This window comes from Candida tropicalis (genome assembly GCF_000006335.3).
Source record: "Candida tropicalis MYA-3404 genomic scaffold supercont3.1, whole genome shotgun sequence".
NCBI lineage: Eukaryota > Fungi > Ascomycota > Pichiomycetes > Serinales > Debaryomycetaceae > Candida > Candida tropicalis.
In genome coordinates, this window is record NW_003020038.1 from 1,415,659 (window position 1) to 1,432,579 (window position 16,921).

A 16,921-nucleotide genomic window follows, 5' to 3' on the forward strand; every position below is an offset into this window, starting at 1 on the left:
TACTTCTTTTGCTGAAGATTATGTGACTAGTCAGACCGATGATGTTCAGAAAACACAAGAACAGGGCGAATGGTCTAGTGGTATGATTCCTCGTTTGGGTTTAAGAACTTAAACATAAAATTCGAGGAGGCCCGGGGTTCAATTCCCCGTTTGCCCCATTTATTTTTTTCTTTTTTGTCTTTTTCTCCACCTTGTGCGGTTTCACCAACTCGTTCCCATGTGTCGGTTTGTGAATTCGATGTTCTGTTTGTACGACATGAGACGAAACCGTGGTTCTGTTCTGAATAAGGTGTAATCTGTATTGGCGTACTTTAATTATTTTTCCTCTTTTTTGTTTGTTTCTTGTTTTTGCCAAGTTTATTTTAGTATTCTGTGATGGAACACTCCGCAGTGTTGTAGCATCTCATCAGAACAAACCAGCACATTTCACCAGCAGCAGTCACTATACTGAACAACACATTTCACGGAGAGTATGCGTAAGAACCATGTAGATAAAATGCGCAACCTACGCAAGGACCCAGTTCGGAAGGGATGGAGCAACAACGAAAAAGGGCGAATGGTCTAGTGGTATGATTCCTCGTTTGGGTTTAACATCTGAACAAAAGATTCGAGGAGGTCCGGGGTTCAATTCCCCGTTTGCCCCTTTCTTTTTTAAAATTTTTTTAAATTTTTTATTGTAAAAGAAACCCTAGACTGTGGAAATATTAGAGGAATCACCATATTTGGACTTGATTTGATTCATTTCTAATGATTTCTAACGTTTGGTATTGGTCGCTACCAATCTTATATTAAAATGCACGACCTCTTCAATTACAGTGCAAGTCAAAAGTAAAAAAAAAAAAATTCAATCGAGCGAAAAGAGAAAAAGAAAAATTGTTGACGTGTTTTCGTAAAGCATTGTCAATTCAAACACAACGGTCAACACAACGATGCAATATCTCCTAGTAGCTTTATCATTATTTATATCACTTTCTTCAGCAAACTTATTTGATTTTTTAAATAATTTCAACCATGGTGGTGGCGGTAGACAACAACAACAAGGTGCTAGAAATCCTCAAGAATATGAAAATCGTATATTAAACTCTCAATGTGACCAATACTTGTGTCCTGACACTGGCTTATGTGTTGAATCACCTAAATTTTGTCCTTGTCCATATCCTTCATCCCAAATTAGATGCTTTTTACCAGATGGAAGATTTGTATGCATTTCAAAACCAGCAGGCGAAGGTATTTCAGATAAATACAATGATCCAAAGACAAATTGGAAGATCGATGCCAAAGATGACAATATTCGAGACTGTGGTTGGGTTAATAGAGCTTGGAGAGGTTTGGTATAGATGTAATAAAAGTATCTTTATATTTTATTTTATTTTTTTTTTTTTTGCATTTGCTGTATTTCGATATTTCTATAAGTCACGTGCTGATACCAGCGCGGCAATTTTTCATTGACTCATAGTTACTGATAAAAAAAAAAAGATTTTCCTTTCCTATTTCGGCTGCAGGCTGTGAAGAAAATTTTCAGTAATCAAATCTGTGTATAAATTCATTGGATGAAAAATATTTTTCAAAATATTCTTTATACTTTTTCTTGATCTCTTCTTTTTCTTTTTCTTTACTTTAATCGTTTTATTTCATATATTCAATGTTAAGAGCTAGAACTGTTATACGTAGCCATGTGTCTACACGTGCATTAGCTACACAAGCTTTCAATTATCAAGTTCCCCCAGAATATCAATCAAGAACCCCACCATATTCAAAATTGGTTGGTAAATTATCCACTGTCAAAAAAATTTTAAATAATCAACCATTAACATTAGCTGAAAAGATTCTATATTCACATTTATGTAATCCTGAAGAAAGTCTTACATCTTCCAATACTGCTGATATCAGAGGTCAACAATATTTGAAATTAAATCCAGATAGAGTTGCAATGCAAGATGCCTCTGCACAAATGGCTTTATTACAATTCATGACATGTGGTATGCCATCTACAGCTGTTCCAGCTTCTATTCACTGTGACCACTTGATTGTTGGTAAAGATGGTGCTTCAGAAGATTTGGTTAAATCGATAGCTACAAATAAAGAAGTCTTTGACTTTTTACAAAGTTGTGGTGAAAAATATGGTATACAATTCTGGGGTCCAGGTTCTGGTATTATCCATCAAATTGTTTTAGAAAATTTTGCTGCCCCAGGTTTAATGATGTTGGGTACTGATTCACATACTCCAAATGCTGGTGGTCTTGGTGCCATTGCTATTGGTGTTGGTGGTGCTGATGCTGTTGATGCATTAACTGGTACTCCATGGGAATTAAAAGCTCCAAAGATCTTGGGTGTTAAATTGACTGGTCAATTATCTGGTTGGAGTTCTCCAAAAGATGTCATTACTACATTGGCTGGTATCTTGACCGTCAGAGGTGGTACTGGTTACATTGTCGAATATTTCGGTGAAGGTGTCAAAACTTTATCATGTACCGGTATGGCTACTATCTGTAATATGGGTGCTGAAATTGGTGCTACCACATCTACTTTCCCATACCAAGAAGCTCATAAAAGATACTTGGTTGAAACCAACAGAGCCCCAATTGCTGAAGCTGCTGATGCTGTCAACTCTGAATTTAAATTCTTGCAAGCTGATGAAGGTGCTGAATATGATAAAGTTGTTGAAATCAACCTTTCTGAATTGGAACCACATGTTAATGGTCCTTTCACTCCAGATTTATCTACCCCAATTTCACAATTTGGTTCCACTGCTCAAAAAGAAGGCTGGCCTGAAAAAATTTCTGCTGGTTTAATTGGTTCTTGTACCAACTCTTCTTATCAAGATATGTCTCGTGCTGTTTCCATTATTAGACAAGCTGAAGCAGTTGGATTGAAACCAAAAATTCCATTCTTTGTCACTCCAGGTTCCGAACAAATTAGAGCTACCATAGAAAGAGACGGATTAACCAGTACATTTGAAAACAATGGTGCTATTGTCTTGGCTAATGCTTGTGGTCCATGTATTGGTCAATGGGATAGAACTGATGTTCCAAAAACTTCTACTGAAACAAATGCCATTTTCACTTCCTTTAATAGAAATTTCCGTGCCAGAAATGATGGTAACAGAAATACCATGAACTTTTTAACTTCTCCAGATGTTGTTACTGCTATGATTTATTCTGGTGATGCCAACTTCAACCCTGTTACTGATTCAATTAAATTACCAAATGGTGAAGATTTCAAATTCCAACCACCTCAAGGTGAAGATTTACCACAAAGTGGGTTTATTCCAGGTCGTTCTGAATTTTACCCAGAAGCTAGTCCACAACCAAAACCAGAAGTTCAAATAAATGTTTCTCCAAGTTCAGATAGATTACAACTTTTAGATCCTTTTGAACCTTGGTCAGGTGAAGAATTATCCACTAATGTTTTATTAAAAGTTGAAGGTAAATGTACCACTGATCATATTTCTGCAGCTGGTGCCTGGTTGAAATACAAAGGTCATTTGGAAAATATTTCTTACAACACATTAATTGGTGCCGTGAATAAAGAAACTGGTGAAGTCAATAAAGCATATGATTTTGATGGTAAAGCATATGGTATTCCAGAATTGATGATTAAATGGAAAAACGAACAAAGACCATGGGTTGTTGTTGCTGAACATAATTATGGTGAAGGTTCTGCTAGAGAACATGCTGCTTTATCTCCAAGATTTTTAGGTGGTTCAATTATTTTAGTCAAATCATTTGCTAGAATTCATGAAACTAATTTAAAGAAACAAGGTATGTTACCATTGACTTTTGCTGATGAAAGTGATTATGATAAAATTTCTGCTGGTGATTTGTTAACTACTATTGATTTGAAAGATATGATTGCTAAAGATGGTAATAATGGTGGTACTTTACGTGTTAAAGTTACTAAAAAAGATGGTTCTGAATTTGAAATTTTGGCCAAACATACCATGTCTAAAGATCAAGTTGAATTCTTCAAAGCTGGTTCTGCAATCAACTACATCGGTAACTCTAAAAAAAATTTGTAGAGACAAAATAGTCATTAATAATTCCCTGTCATAATAATTTTAATAAATGTATATTAGAACTCATTGTATGTAAAACCAATTCAATAAATGTGTATATGTATTAGTCCTTTCTTTCCTTAGAAGAAGAGACATAAATATAAAAAGAGTAAATGCTTTCCTTTTCTTAAAAAAAAATCCTTCAACTTACTAAACTAAAAATAACAAAAAAAAAAACTAAACGAACAAAATTTATATCAATGAAACTTATGTAATAACGTCTAGGCGTCAATTAATTTATCACCAGACTTGTCTGGATCTTCTTCTTCTTCTTCGTCATCATCTTGTTCTCTATCTCTACCATAGAATTCTTCTAAAATCTTTGGACTGATTCTGTTCAACATTTCTTTTGGATAAATTCTCAATAAGGACCAAGCCAAATCCAAGGATTCAAAAATAGTTCTGTTTTCATAAGCACCTTGAGAAATGAAATTCTTTTCGAATTTTTCCAAAAATTCTAATGACAATTTATCTTCAGTTGACAAAGCTTCTTCACCAACAACGGCTTTCATAGCAGCAGCATCCTTACCAATAGCATATTTAGCATACAATTGATTGGAAACATCACCATGATCTTTTCTAGTCATACCTTCACCAATAGCAGATTTCATTAAACGGGACAATGATGGCAAGACATTAATTGGTGGGTAAATACCTCTATTGTGCAATTGTCTATCAATGAAAATTTGACCTTCAGTAATATAACCAGTCAAATCAGGAATTGGATGGGTAATATCATCATTAGGCATGGTCAAGATTGGAACTTGGGTAATAGAACCATTTCTACCTTCGACTCTACCAGCTCTTTCATAAATAGTAGACAAATCCGTGTACATATAACCTGGGTAACCTCTTCTACCTGGGACTTCTTCTCTGGCAGCAGAAACTTCTCTCAATGCATCAGCATAAGAAGACATATCAGTCAAAATAGTCAAAACATGTCTTTCAGTTTGGTAAGCCAAAAATTCGGCAGTGGTTAATGCTAAACGTGGGGTGATAATTCTTTCAATGGTTGGATCATTTGCCAAGTTCAAGAACAATGTAGTTCTTTCTAAAGAACCATTTTCTTCGAAATCTTGTTTGAAAAATCTAGAAGTTTCCAAGTTAACACCCATAGCGGCGAAAACAATGGAGAAATTTTCTTCATGACCATCATGAACATCTTTAGTTGGTCTAACCAAACCAGCTTGTCTACAAATTTGAGCAGCAATTTCATTATGTGGTAAACCAGAAGCAGAGAAAATTGGAATCTTTTGACCTCTAGCAATAGAATTCATGGTATCAATAGCAGAAACACCAGTAGAAATCATTTCTTCTGGATAAATACGAGCATATGGATTAATTGGAGAACCATTGATATCCAAATAATCTTCAGCAAAAATTTTAGGTCCTTTATCAATTGGTCTACCAGAACCATCAAAAATTCTACCCAACATATCTTCAGAAACTGGAATTTTCAAGTTTTCACCAGTGAATTCAACTCTAGTTTTCTTGACATCAATACCTGAAGTACCTTCGAAAACTTGGACAATTGCTTTAGTACCTCTGACTTCTAAAACTTGTCCTTGTCTGACAGTACCATCTGGTAAAGTCAAGTTGACAATTTCATTATAACGTGGGAATTTAACATTATCCAAAATAACCAATGGACCATTAACACCACCAACGGTGTTATAGTTAATTCTTGGTTTGATTTTAAAACCTTCGGTGACGGCTTTTTTGTTTAATTCAAACAATTCTTTATCTGTAAGTGACATGATCAATGGATGACAAAGCAATAAATGAGATGATTGATTGTCTTTTCTTTATCAATTCTAGTAATGGGAAATGTAGAAATAGATAAGACTGTGCTTCGATTATCTTTTTTTAATTAGTTTTCGTTCTCTTTTTTTGGTTTGTTCGACTTTGCGAGTTGGCAGTGAGAAATTTCAATTTCAACAAAAAAAAAAAAGTTTCTCAGTAATTTAATTACTGGTGACAAATACACGACTTTACTGTTTGCGTAAATTTTTTCTCTTTGTTTTTTTTTTGGTATCGCCAGACTCTCTGTGTGTGTGTGTGTGTGATAGTGGCTTGACACCATGCATATATTAAATTTATCTATACACACTAATCACTCATTCACCCAATTCGTATCACCTATTCAGAACAGTACTAACTTTATGACATACCGCTGACAATGTCCCAATCATCGCTTAGTTTGGTCAGATTAAATACTAAATTCTTTAAATTCAAATCTTGTAAAGCAATAGGTCGATTGTGTTGTTTTCTACTGTACGACGACGTCATGAGCTTCTCATAAACTAATTCCATAAGTACTTCGAAATTAGCTCTCATTTCAAGATCAGTCGACAGTTGGGTTGTTATTGGTCTCGAATCTGGTTCTTTTGCAATTTTGTCTTTTAATACCTGATCAAGATTGGAGATCTCTCGAAGTATATTGTAGAAATTACACCATTCCTCAGATTTCAACTCCGTTTCATAACTTGTGGAAATTAAAAACACTTGAAAGTTGACAATTATTTTAACAATGATACCCACAAGCTTTAAAAAATCCTTTATTGCAAGTTTGTTGAAAGGTTTGTTTATAATTTTATGAGGAATTATGATCTTTCTTGAAGTTGTTTTCGAAGGTGACGAAGTCGAAGTAGAGGGTTCTTTAATTACTGGAATATTATTCAAATCCGCTGGCTCAACAGACGATGCCCTGCGTCGTAGTTGATAATTTAATGTTTTTGATGATGGTGGCAAGTTATATCCATCGCCAAATCTAAAAATCTTCTCAGTTGGATTGGGTATTCCTTTGGGTATTTCCATTGAGTTTCCTTTATCCGATGATTGTTCATCTAGTTTATCGCTGTCCTCTTCCTCCGCCTCTCTACCAGAAATTATCAACTCCTTCTTCCTAATTAGATTATAAAACTTTTCATCTGGTACATAATTCATCAATTCTTTCAAATGAGGTAGATCAACATTAAATAAAAGGGATAAGTGGGATTGTAGAATAATTAACCTTTCAAGGAACTGATTAATAACCAAAAGATTATATCCTAAAAATTCTTCAAGCCTCAAGATAGGTTGATGATTGAACAATAATTTCTTATCCTTATGTTGAAATGCTGTCCCATATAAAATTTTAAAATTCGAATATTGAAGCTTTAAAGCTTGTATTTCAACTTGTTTTATCTTTGTAAATTTATAATCTTCAATATGGGAATTGACTTTACTAACTTCTTCCTCATAAACACGTATAAGTTCAGCTTCTTTTTTCAACATTTTTAATCTATTTCGATCCAATTCATTCTCCAATTCAGATTTGTATTGTTGTAATTTATCGATTTTGGTTTGCATTTGCTTCCCCACCTGAACTATTGATTCAGTTCTCGATTTCAAATCCAACAACCGAAGTTTATTCAATTGTATTGCCAATGATGTAATAGAAAGTATCGAAGGAGTAGGCAATTCATGATCCAACAAATAGTATATATCATTAATACTTGCATTCGAGTTATTCTGTAGTAGATTGACTATCTGGAATATAATGTCTATTTGATTCTTGTATTGACTCGTAATATTATCATCCAGTCTTGCTTGATTTTGTAATTCTTTAAGTTCTTGAAATATATCATCGGATAATCCTGTATTATTTGATTGATCAGCTATGCTAATCTTCTTTTTGTCAGACATAGTCGTCCATCGGGATATATCTCTTGTAGTTCAATATGATGGCGACAAATACGTTGGGGACGTTTCTAGTATCTTTTTTTTTTTGGTGTACGGTAAATTCCTCCCCTTTGTGCGATAAGTAAGTTCGTACGGTACTTCTGGGAGTAGAACAATGCAACGCTATGTGAAGAAGTGCCAGAACATATATCTCAACTGGAAGTAGATATATTGACAACCAGCAACATACTGTAGTACATATTGAAGAAATATTAAAGGCACAACTCTCCTATCTACCTCTACATTGTCCAGATGTTTTGTGAAAGAAAAACAACACAAGAAAAATTCTTCGCTGATCATCACGGGATTATTGATTGAGTTGTTTTGGAATTCTAAACGAGTAATATATTTCTTCGAGATATATTTAGAATAAGACATCATTTTGTTGATCTTCTTAACATCAAGACCATCTTCGTATCAGACTACTCAATGAGGTTGATGCTGTCAACTTTTTTTTTAAAAAAAAATAGATGCATGAAATTCGGATAGGGCTGAATCAATGTACATCCTCAGCTAAAAAACGACGGGATAAGACGAAACTAAAAAAAAAAAAAAGATTAAGCAAACAATACAAACTAAAAAAAAAAAATTTACTAAACGAATAAGGTTGGAGTTCTTATAGATCAATATCAAAAACTATACATTCATGTCGTCTATGTTAAAAAAGGATTCTACTACAGGTGTCAATGATACAAATACACCATATAATTACACCAATCCTATAAGGCTTGCGTTTTTAGGAGGGCCGAAATCAGGAAAATCATCAACTATATCAAAACTAACATTAGGGAATTTTCGAGACACTTATTATCCTACACATCAACTAAATCCAATTCTATTTAATTATAAAGCATCTACAAGTGCTCAAAGAATACTAGCAGGATCATTGAAACAAAACGATATTATTGTTCCAGAATATTTACTAAAATTAAATGGACCTCCTTCAAATAATCCATATTATAAAATTTCCAATAGTAGTAATAAAGGTGAAGTGAGTCGAATTTTAATTGAATTAATAGATACTCCTAGTTTTAATCCCCAATCAGTAGTTCCTTTTCTAGAGGCATCATTACATTCTAATTTAGGTAAGGATATTTTACGAAATTTGGCAAATGAACCTCGAAAACCAGTATCTACAAATCCAATACTTGTAGCTAGTGGAGCAAGTGAAATGAATGGGAATGTTGATGGATATTTTTTTGTCTATAGTGCTATACCTAGTTATTCACCACCTGGATACGATGATTCTAGTGATGGTCTTTCATCAGATCATTCATTAAATTTAATTCCAGTTATGAAGGCAACTCTAGAAGAGGCATGGCAAGAATACGATGTGTTTATAAAGAAAAAGAATGCCGAAAAGGAACAAGATTTATTTTCAATGAAGGTGGCATTGAAGAATCTTTGGAGGGAACCAAATTCAAGCAGTAGCAAGAGCAAATCAAACAAGAAAACAGATTCATCTGGGTTTTATATGCCTCCAGTATGGATAATTTGTACACATAAGAATAGTAGCCTTGCTTCTCCAAAACTAGTAGCTGATGGCAAGCGATTGGCACAAGAATGGAACTGTGGATTTATTGCCATTGACAACCTTGATGATAGTGTTGACGAGTTGCTAGCATATATGATAAGAGACATTATACAAACAAATAAATAGAATATTAGAATTTTAAAATTTTTTATTTATCTAAATAAACACTTCCTTTTGAATATGTATCTAAATTACCGGTGCAATTGCGACACCCAATTCTGAATCCCCTTGACCGAAATACAAGTACCAACTTCCTTTGAATTGAACCAATCCTTCACAAAAAACAACTTGGTTAACTTGACCTTCTTTTTCATTAGCCAGTTCCGGTTTTAACACTGGGTGTTCCATTCTAGCTAGTGGTCCTTGATGAATGTTATTATAATCAATCAACATTTGATTGACGGTATATGCATTCTTGGGTAAATCTGCACCTCCAGTAGTTGCAGCATTATAAAAAAAGATCCAGTGGTTAGGATTTCCTGCCATTCTAATTGGAGCAGGACCACTTTCAAGAAGTTTATTCTCACGATTGAATAATGCACGAGCCCATGTGTTCCGATTTGGAGAATTGTTAGTCAAACTCCAATTGACAAGATCTTTTGATTCAGCAAGATGTAACTCTGAATCACCCCAAATCATATAATATTTACCATCAGGAGCTTTTTCTGTGAAAATAGCACCAGATTTCAGCCAATTATTTCTAATGATTTTATTACCATTACTTGTTACAGCAATATCTTGCCAATAAGGAGGTACAATTGGACCAATTTTCTTCCAGTGGAATAAATCTTCCAGAGTGGCAACACATAATCTTGCAGTTATTTTATCATATGCTGTATAAGTAACAATAAATAATTTAGATACGGGATCTCTAACAATTCTAGGGTCTTCGCAACCACCACCCTTTTCATAAGATTCTGAAGCAGCAATGATTGGTTTTTTATGTTTAATGAAATGAACACCGTCATTAGACCAAGCAATCCCAATTGAGGAGACTTTTTCTTTATTTTGTGCACGGTATAACATGAATACTTTATTGTCGACAACAATAGCTGTTGCATTGTATAAATAATGACTTTCCCATTCGACATTAGGATCAGGTTTCATTATTGGATTTTTCTCATACCTGTGGAATGGGCCAATTGGGAATGTTTCCGGTGGTCTATAATATCTACACCCATCGACTGAGTTTTTGTTTATTATAGGAATCATCATTTTCTCTTTGTTTTGTAGTTTATAAACGTAGTTCCTTAGTTGTTGGTTCCACATGGGAATGACTGAAAATTTATTTTTACAACACCACCACCACGATACACACAAAAAGCAAAGCAAAGCAAAAAGGCAAAAAAAAAAATCTATAACGTGGGGAGCGAGCGAGCGAGACAGAGAGACAGCAACATCGACTGAGCAATCTGCACGATACGAGAGAGAGAGAAAGAGAGAGAAAATGAGGAGCAGCAGCAGCGGTTGTCGTAAGTAAACAACCAACGGATATACTGTGGCCCATGGAAGCAATACAAAAATTTAAAGACGTATAGTGTAGATCTGTACCCTGTGTGACGTTTGCCGTGTCGTTTGATATTTGAATAGTTTTTCAGTTAAGAAATTGCCATTATTGGTCCCCTTTTATTTTGTTTCAAGTAACGATTTTTTCGTTTGCTGCTTAATGGGCAGTATAAAAACAGATTAAAATTCCCACCATTAAATACCCGAATAATAATTCATACGTCATTGGCCATTTTCTTTTTCCTTTTAATTTATTATCAATTCAATAAGAAAAGAATTACTGTTCATTATAATTTCAACATTAAATTATTTATTTATTTATTTTGTATCGGTTAGAAATATCAGCTTCAATACTTACAGCAGAGTACAGTACACGTAAGACGGCCCCCAACAAAAAAAAAAAAATAAAAATTTCAAATTTAACGTCTTTTTTTTTTCTTTTCCTATTGCTCCATCCAACAAATAAAAAGATAACAATTATATACACCATTATACAATTTGCTTTCACACCAATTTTTATTTATTTATTTATTTGTTTGCCTTATTATTCTACTTTGTTAAACTATAAGGGTCCAACTGTGTTTGCTACTAGATGAGAAGTAGAATTCCAATAATAAAGAAAGAATAGCATATCAGTTTTATATTTATTTATCTTATTTTTTTATTTAAAAGAAGCATCCCCCACTAATATTTTATTGTCCAATTAAAAAGTTTTCACCATGGGCCAACTATTATCTCATCCAATTGAAGAAAAGGAATTGGATTACAAGTGTTATACCAACCTTACATATTGTATTGGGTCTATGCAAGGGTATAGAATGACCATGGAGGATGCACATAATGTCAAGATCAATGAAACTGAAAATTTAGCAGTATTTGGGGTATTTGACGGACATGGTGGTAAAAATTGCTCACAATATTTGGCAGACCATTTACCTAGATTGATATTTCAAAAATTAAACAAATTAGCTACATCACTTTACAATAAACAATTAGACAATTTAAACCTTCTGCAAGTTTTTTCCACATTAAAGAATTCATTTTTTAGAGTTGATCATGATTTGTCCCATCAACCAAATTTGATGAATCAGGGTTCTACTGCCATAGTGGCGACTATTATTGATAATTATATTGTGGTTTCTAATACAGGAGATTCGCGATGCATTGTGTCCAAGAATGGAGTGGCAAAGTCGCTATCATTTGACCATAAACCTAGCACAATGGGAGAAAGAGTAAGAATTGAGAATAGTAATGGATACATACTAAATAATAGAGTTAATGAGGTATTGGCATTATCACGAGCATTTGGTGATTTCAAATTCAAGTTACCATATCTATCAAGTTCAAGAAATAAGTATATTCTTGAAAACCAAAAGAAGTTTGGCGATAAGTTAATAACATTGCCACCAGAATTGTTTCAAGTTACTGTTGAACCGGATATCATGGTTTATGATATGTCAGTTCTTGAGACACCGGAATTTATGGTACTTGCTTGTGATGGTGTGTGGGACTGCTTCAAGAACGATCAATTGATCAAGTTGATTCGACACAAATTGAGTTTAGGATGGAAATTAAACAAGATTGTTGAACATATATTGAATGACAGTTTAACCATGGCGAATAATTACACAGGGATTGGTTTCGATAATATGACGTTGATAATAGTTGCTATACATAAGGAAGATGGTGAAACCATTGACAAATGGTATGATAAAATGGCATCCAAGGTTCTTAAAGAGAAAGGGTTAACCAAATAGAGGGTGCAATCATGTTGAAAATAAACACGGAACCCTGAAAATGATAATAATAATAATAATAATAATAATGATGATGATGAATAGTAATGATCTACAGCACACACATATATATATATCTTTTCTTTTTCTTCTTTTTTTAGTTTAAATTTTAATTATCTTTACATTTAATAATTTTTTTTATTTATTTCATTTCAATAGTTCATAAAGAATAGAATATATAAGATGATTTTTAGATTAATTTTAGCTTTTACAAAAAATAAAATAAAAGAATGAAAGCTTAAAAGATGTATACAGTTGATTCCGGGGGGAAGAGACAGGTTATTGTATTAGAAGTCATGACTGTAATCCGGAGTAACTGGGCTAAATTCGTAAAATACAATGGGGATAGAGTCAGGTAAGGTAAGGTAATAATTAAAAGGGAGAAAAAGACATTCGATTTGGTCGATGAGTGCATAAAAAATCACACGATAACGGTTGGAATTGGAATTGGAATTGGAATGTCTTATCAATCGATCGATCGATCGGCCGGTGCTGGCTTGGCTTGGCTTGGGCAAGGATCGGTCGGTCGGTTGGCTGGTTGGCTGGTTAGATTCCTGGCCGCGACGTTTTCCGTATTTTTGTCGCCCTAAATTTTTGCTTGACTGTGGTGCGTGTGTGTGTGTGTGTGGGAGAAGGATGTGCATTAATTTTTTTTCTTCTTCTTGTATTCTTTAACAATTTTGTGTTCCAATGAAACCATCCGATTTTTTTTTTTTTCGCGTGTGTAGTTGGAGAGAAATAAACCAAACCATCTTCAATTCTTTTTTTTTTTTTCCTTGGTTAATTAATTAATTAATCACCACCCACAAATATCCTTGATAATTCTTCTTTCTTGTTTCTTCTATCGATACCAGATACTTTTTTTAAAAAAAGGAGGGTTTAACTACATTATAATTGGTTCTCTAGCTGTTTAGGAACAAAGCATATATTCATTATCTAATCATTTCACTTCATTTCATTTCATTCCCGGTTACTTTCATATTTGTATTGCTGTTAAAAGTGTTACTTTATTTATTTATTTAATTATTTATTTATTTGCATTATTTAAGACATATCTATCCATATTTCAATGACAGATATAGAACCATATGTTGATCCAATAATATCTTTAATCCAAGATCCTAATCTAAATAAAGACAAATTTAAGTCTTCACAACTAATACATCTAATTCATGAGATATCCGAGAGAAGAATAAACAAACTATGTTCAACATCATTTAAAATACTACAAACATTGGAAAATATTCAATTAAAATTCAAAAGTTGGGAATTTTTATCATTAGATTTTAATTCAGATAATCATTTTCACAATAATAATAATGATGATAAAATTAAGGACTTTAACGCCGGTATTGCTAATAAAGTAATGATTGCTTGTACGGAGATTAATGTCAAAATTGCCAAAATCTCCTCAGATATTGATATTATAAGTAAAAATTCAAAGACTTTGGCACCAAGGGATTTAATGAGTGATGCAGGAACAATGTTGACATCTTTACTACTACGAATTATCAAATTGAAAAATGATGTTGTTGAACAACTCAGTATTGCTTATTCAAAAAGTAAATTGATTCTTATTGGAGAGGAATTGGAGATGTGGGAAGATGAAAATACCGTTACTTATTACAAGACATTTATATCAGCTTTACTACAGCAATTGAATGATGCTATTGAACAAGGTGATTTTGATGCTAAATATGAATGTTTGGCTGTTATCAATGATTTAGAACAAATGTTTGAGAAATTTAGAGTGGAAAAATTGATTGATGAATCATTAGAAGAAAGTAGACTTGTGGAACAACAACACCAAAAACAAAAAGAAGAAGAAACTAAACTACAGAGACAATTCCAATATGAGGATGAGGATGATGATGTACATATTGATTCAGAATCGGATTTCTTTGGTACTAAGAATGATTCTCCTCCAGAAGATTCATTTTCTGAATATTCTGCTTTTTCATCCTTATCACCACAAGTACCAATGGTTCGTTCAATTACTGGTCATAAAGATCATGACTCAGTTTCCAATTATCAAGGTACAATCACTGACGAATTACCATATTTAATGACAGCATTTAGCTCAGCAAAGAATTTTGAAATGGATGTTAATAATTATAAAATTGAAGAAGAAAAAGAAAATAATCTTTCCAAATCTCATAAAAGATCAATTGCTAAACAACAACAATCAGAATCTCAAGGACAACAAACCCAATTTAAGAAACCATTTTTCCCAAAGACTAATTTACCTGATGCTTCACTTTACTCCGAGAGTAATGTTATTCATCCACCATTATATTCAAGTTCAATTTTAAGAACATTCGGTATAAAACCACAAGTTATTAATGTACCTGAAGAATCAGTTACTGGAGAGAAGAAAAAGATTAAAAAACACAATAAACCATTGTTACTTACAGAAGAAAATGTTTCTCATCTAGACTTTATAGATTAGAACTAATAATAATGTTAAAGAGAGGATGTATAATTTTGATCAATATAAATGTTTTATTGAAAGTGGTAAAAGAAAGAAAAATCATCCCTAATTTTTAAACTTATGGGAAAGAGAGAGAAAGGAAAATGATGGTAAAATAAAATAAAACAAAACATGAAATATACATTATCATCTCTATATGTAAATTTAGCTTCTTAAGTTCTTTTGAGGATTACATTTGTATAATTCTTTAACAAAACTTTCTCCCCAGAATCCTGAAGTGTACTTGGAAATATAATTGAATAGTTTTTGGAAATTAAATTCTCTCTTTTCTTGAGGTAAAGTTAAACTTTCTTTAATAGCATCACTTAGATCTTCAGTATTCCAAGGATTAACAATTAATGCACCATTTAATGATTGGGCAGCACCAGCAAATTCTGACAAGATCAAAACACCTTTACGATCTTGTTGACATGCAATATATTCATAACTGACTAAATTCATACCATCTCTAGTGGAACTAACCAAACAAACATCACTAACATTGTATAAACTAATTAATTCATCAAAAGGAATAGATTTATGTAAATAATGGATTGGAACAAATTCAACAGTACCAAATTGACCATTAATTCTACCAACTAATTCATTGACCGTACTTCTTAAACTTTGATATTCTTCAACATCACCTCTAGATGGAACAGCAACTTGAACTAAAACAACTTTACCAATCCATTCAGGATTTTCATTCAAGAAAACTTCAAAAGCATGCAATTTTTGTGGAACACCTTTGATATAATCCAATCTATCGACACCAACAATAACTTTAACGTCTTTAAATTTGGATTTCAATTGTTTAATACGTTCAACAACACTATCTTTTTGTAATCCTTCAATGAAATTATCAACATCTATACCAATTGGGAATGCACCAATACTAATTGATCTTCCTTGATATTTGATACCATTTGGTAATGTACTAACATTAGGAACAATTCTTGAAACAGAACTAATAAAATGACGGGCATAATCATAAGTATGGAATCCAATTAAATCACAACTTAAAACACCTTCCAAAATTTCTTTACGAACAGGTAAAATTCTATAAATTTCAGATGATGGGAAAGGAGTATGTAAGAAAAATCCAATTTTAATATTTTTTTTACGATTACCAATTTCTTGTCTCAACATTTCTGGTAATAACATTAAATGATAATCATGAACCCAAATCATATCATCATCATCAACTTGTTTAGCAATTTCAACAGCAAATTTCTTATTTGCTTCGATATAAGCAGCCCAAGCATTTTCATCAAAATTCATTTCACCAGGATGATAATGGAAAAGTGGCCATAAAATACTATTTGAAAACCCATTATAATGTAAATCAGCAATTGTATCAGTTAAATATATAGCAGTACAATTGAATTTTGTTTTTAAATCATTATTAACTCTTTTTTGTTCATCATCAGGAATTTCCAAACCTGGCCAACCATACCATTGAAATTCAGTGGTTTTCTTCAAACCTTGTAACGCGGTAACTAAACCACCAGAAGACATTGAATAATCATATGAACCATCTTCAGATCTCTTAATTGTTACTGGTAATCTGTTAGAGACAACTAAAACTTTTCCTTGGACCATGTTGCAAATCTTGTAATTGATAGTAGGAATTTGGAGGGGGGTAGGAGGAATTGAATTAAAAAGTTAGGGAAAAAAAAAAGCAAAATATAATAAATACCCAAAAGAAAGCAAAAGAAAAAAGAAAAATTGCGAACCAATTTGTTGTCGGAGTCGTGGTGTGATAAAGGGGAGGGGGGGCCACACATACGCACTAACAAAAAAAGGTCAATGATCCACCAATGATGCATGGAAGGAAA

The 16,921-nt window shown here is 32.9% G+C and overlaps 9 protein-coding genes and 2 non-coding genes across 11 annotated transcripts; 7 read left to right on the forward strand and 4 right to left on the reverse strand. All coding sequences in view use genetic code 12, as the record gives it.

Moving 5' to 3' along the window:
• Positions 1–63: 63 nt before the first annotated feature.
• Positions 64–157, forward strand: CTRG_06345. The gene has a single exon. It is a non-coding gene; the product is annotated as a tRNA-Pro (tRNA).
• Positions 158–550: 393 nt separating this feature from the next.
• Positions 551–643, forward strand: CTRG_06346. Its single transcript has one exon. It is a non-coding gene; the product is annotated as a tRNA-Pro (tRNA).
• A 286-nt stretch (positions 644–929) lies between these two features.
• Positions 930–1,337, forward strand: CTRG_00641 (uncharacterized protein; the record flags this gene model as incomplete). Its single annotated transcript, XM_002545814.1, has 1 exon — positions 930–1,337. One exon carries the CDS (start codon positions 930–932, stop codon positions 1,335–1,337), a length of 408 nt encoding a protein of 135 aa, XP_002545860.1.
• Positions 1,338–1,642: 305 nt separating this feature from the next.
• ACO2 (aconitate hydratase) lies at positions 1,643–4,018 on the forward strand (the record flags this gene model as incomplete). Its single annotated transcript, XM_002545815.1, has 1 exon — positions 1,643–4,018. The coding sequence occupies one exon, from the start codon at positions 1,643–1,645 to the stop codon at positions 4,016–4,018; it is 2,376 nt and encodes a 791-aa protein (XP_002545861.1).
• A 257-nt stretch (positions 4,019–4,275) lies between these two features.
• VMA2 (H(+)-transporting V1 sector ATPase subunit B) lies at positions 4,276–5,811 on the reverse strand (the record flags this gene model as incomplete). Its single annotated transcript, XM_002545816.1, has 1 exon — positions 4,276–5,811. The coding sequence occupies one exon, from the start codon at positions 5,809–5,811 to the stop codon at positions 4,276–4,278; it is 1,536 nt and encodes a 511-aa protein (XP_002545862.1).
• A 403-nt stretch (positions 5,812–6,214) lies between these two features.
• Positions 6,215–7,741, reverse strand: CTRG_00644 (uncharacterized protein; the record flags this gene model as incomplete). Its single annotated transcript, XM_002545817.1, has 1 exon — positions 6,215–7,741. One exon carries the CDS (start codon positions 7,739–7,741, stop codon positions 6,215–6,217), a length of 1,527 nt encoding a protein of 508 aa, XP_002545863.1.
• A 682-nt stretch (positions 7,742–8,423) lies between these two features.
• On the forward strand, positions 8,424–9,437 carry CTRG_00645 (uncharacterized protein; the record flags this gene model as incomplete). The annotated part of the gene is made up of 1 exon (XM_002545818.1): positions 8,424–9,437. One exon carries the CDS (start codon positions 8,424–8,426, stop codon positions 9,435–9,437), a length of 1,014 nt encoding a protein of 337 aa, XP_002545864.1.
• A 60-nt stretch (positions 9,438–9,497) lies between these two features.
• On the reverse strand, positions 9,498–10,580 carry CTRG_00646 (uncharacterized protein; the record flags this gene model as incomplete). The annotated part of the gene is made up of 1 exon (XM_002545819.1): positions 9,498–10,580. The coding sequence occupies one exon, from the start codon at positions 10,578–10,580 to the stop codon at positions 9,498–9,500; it is 1,083 nt and encodes a 360-aa protein (XP_002545865.1).
• A 956-nt stretch (positions 10,581–11,536) lies between these two features.
• PTC4 (type 2C protein phosphatase) lies at positions 11,537–12,574 on the forward strand (the record flags this gene model as incomplete). Its single annotated transcript, XM_002545820.1, has 1 exon — positions 11,537–12,574. One exon carries the CDS (start codon positions 11,537–11,539, stop codon positions 12,572–12,574), a length of 1,038 nt encoding a protein of 345 aa, XP_002545866.1.
• A 1,108-nt stretch (positions 12,575–13,682) lies between these two features.
• CTRG_00648 (uncharacterized protein) lies at positions 13,683–15,062 on the forward strand (the record flags this gene model as incomplete). The annotated part of the gene is made up of 1 exon (XM_002545821.1): positions 13,683–15,062. One exon carries the CDS (start codon positions 13,683–13,685, stop codon positions 15,060–15,062), a length of 1,380 nt encoding a protein of 459 aa, XP_002545867.1.
• A 186-nt stretch (positions 15,063–15,248) lies between these two features.
• TPS1 (alpha,alpha-trehalose-phosphate synthase (UDP-forming) TPS1) lies at positions 15,249–16,685 on the reverse strand (the record flags this gene model as incomplete). The annotated part of the gene is made up of 1 exon (XM_002545822.1): positions 15,249–16,685. The coding sequence occupies one exon, from the start codon at positions 16,683–16,685 to the stop codon at positions 15,249–15,251; it is 1,437 nt and encodes a 478-aa protein (XP_002545868.1).
• Between the last annotated feature and the right edge of the window lie 236 nt (positions 16,686–16,921).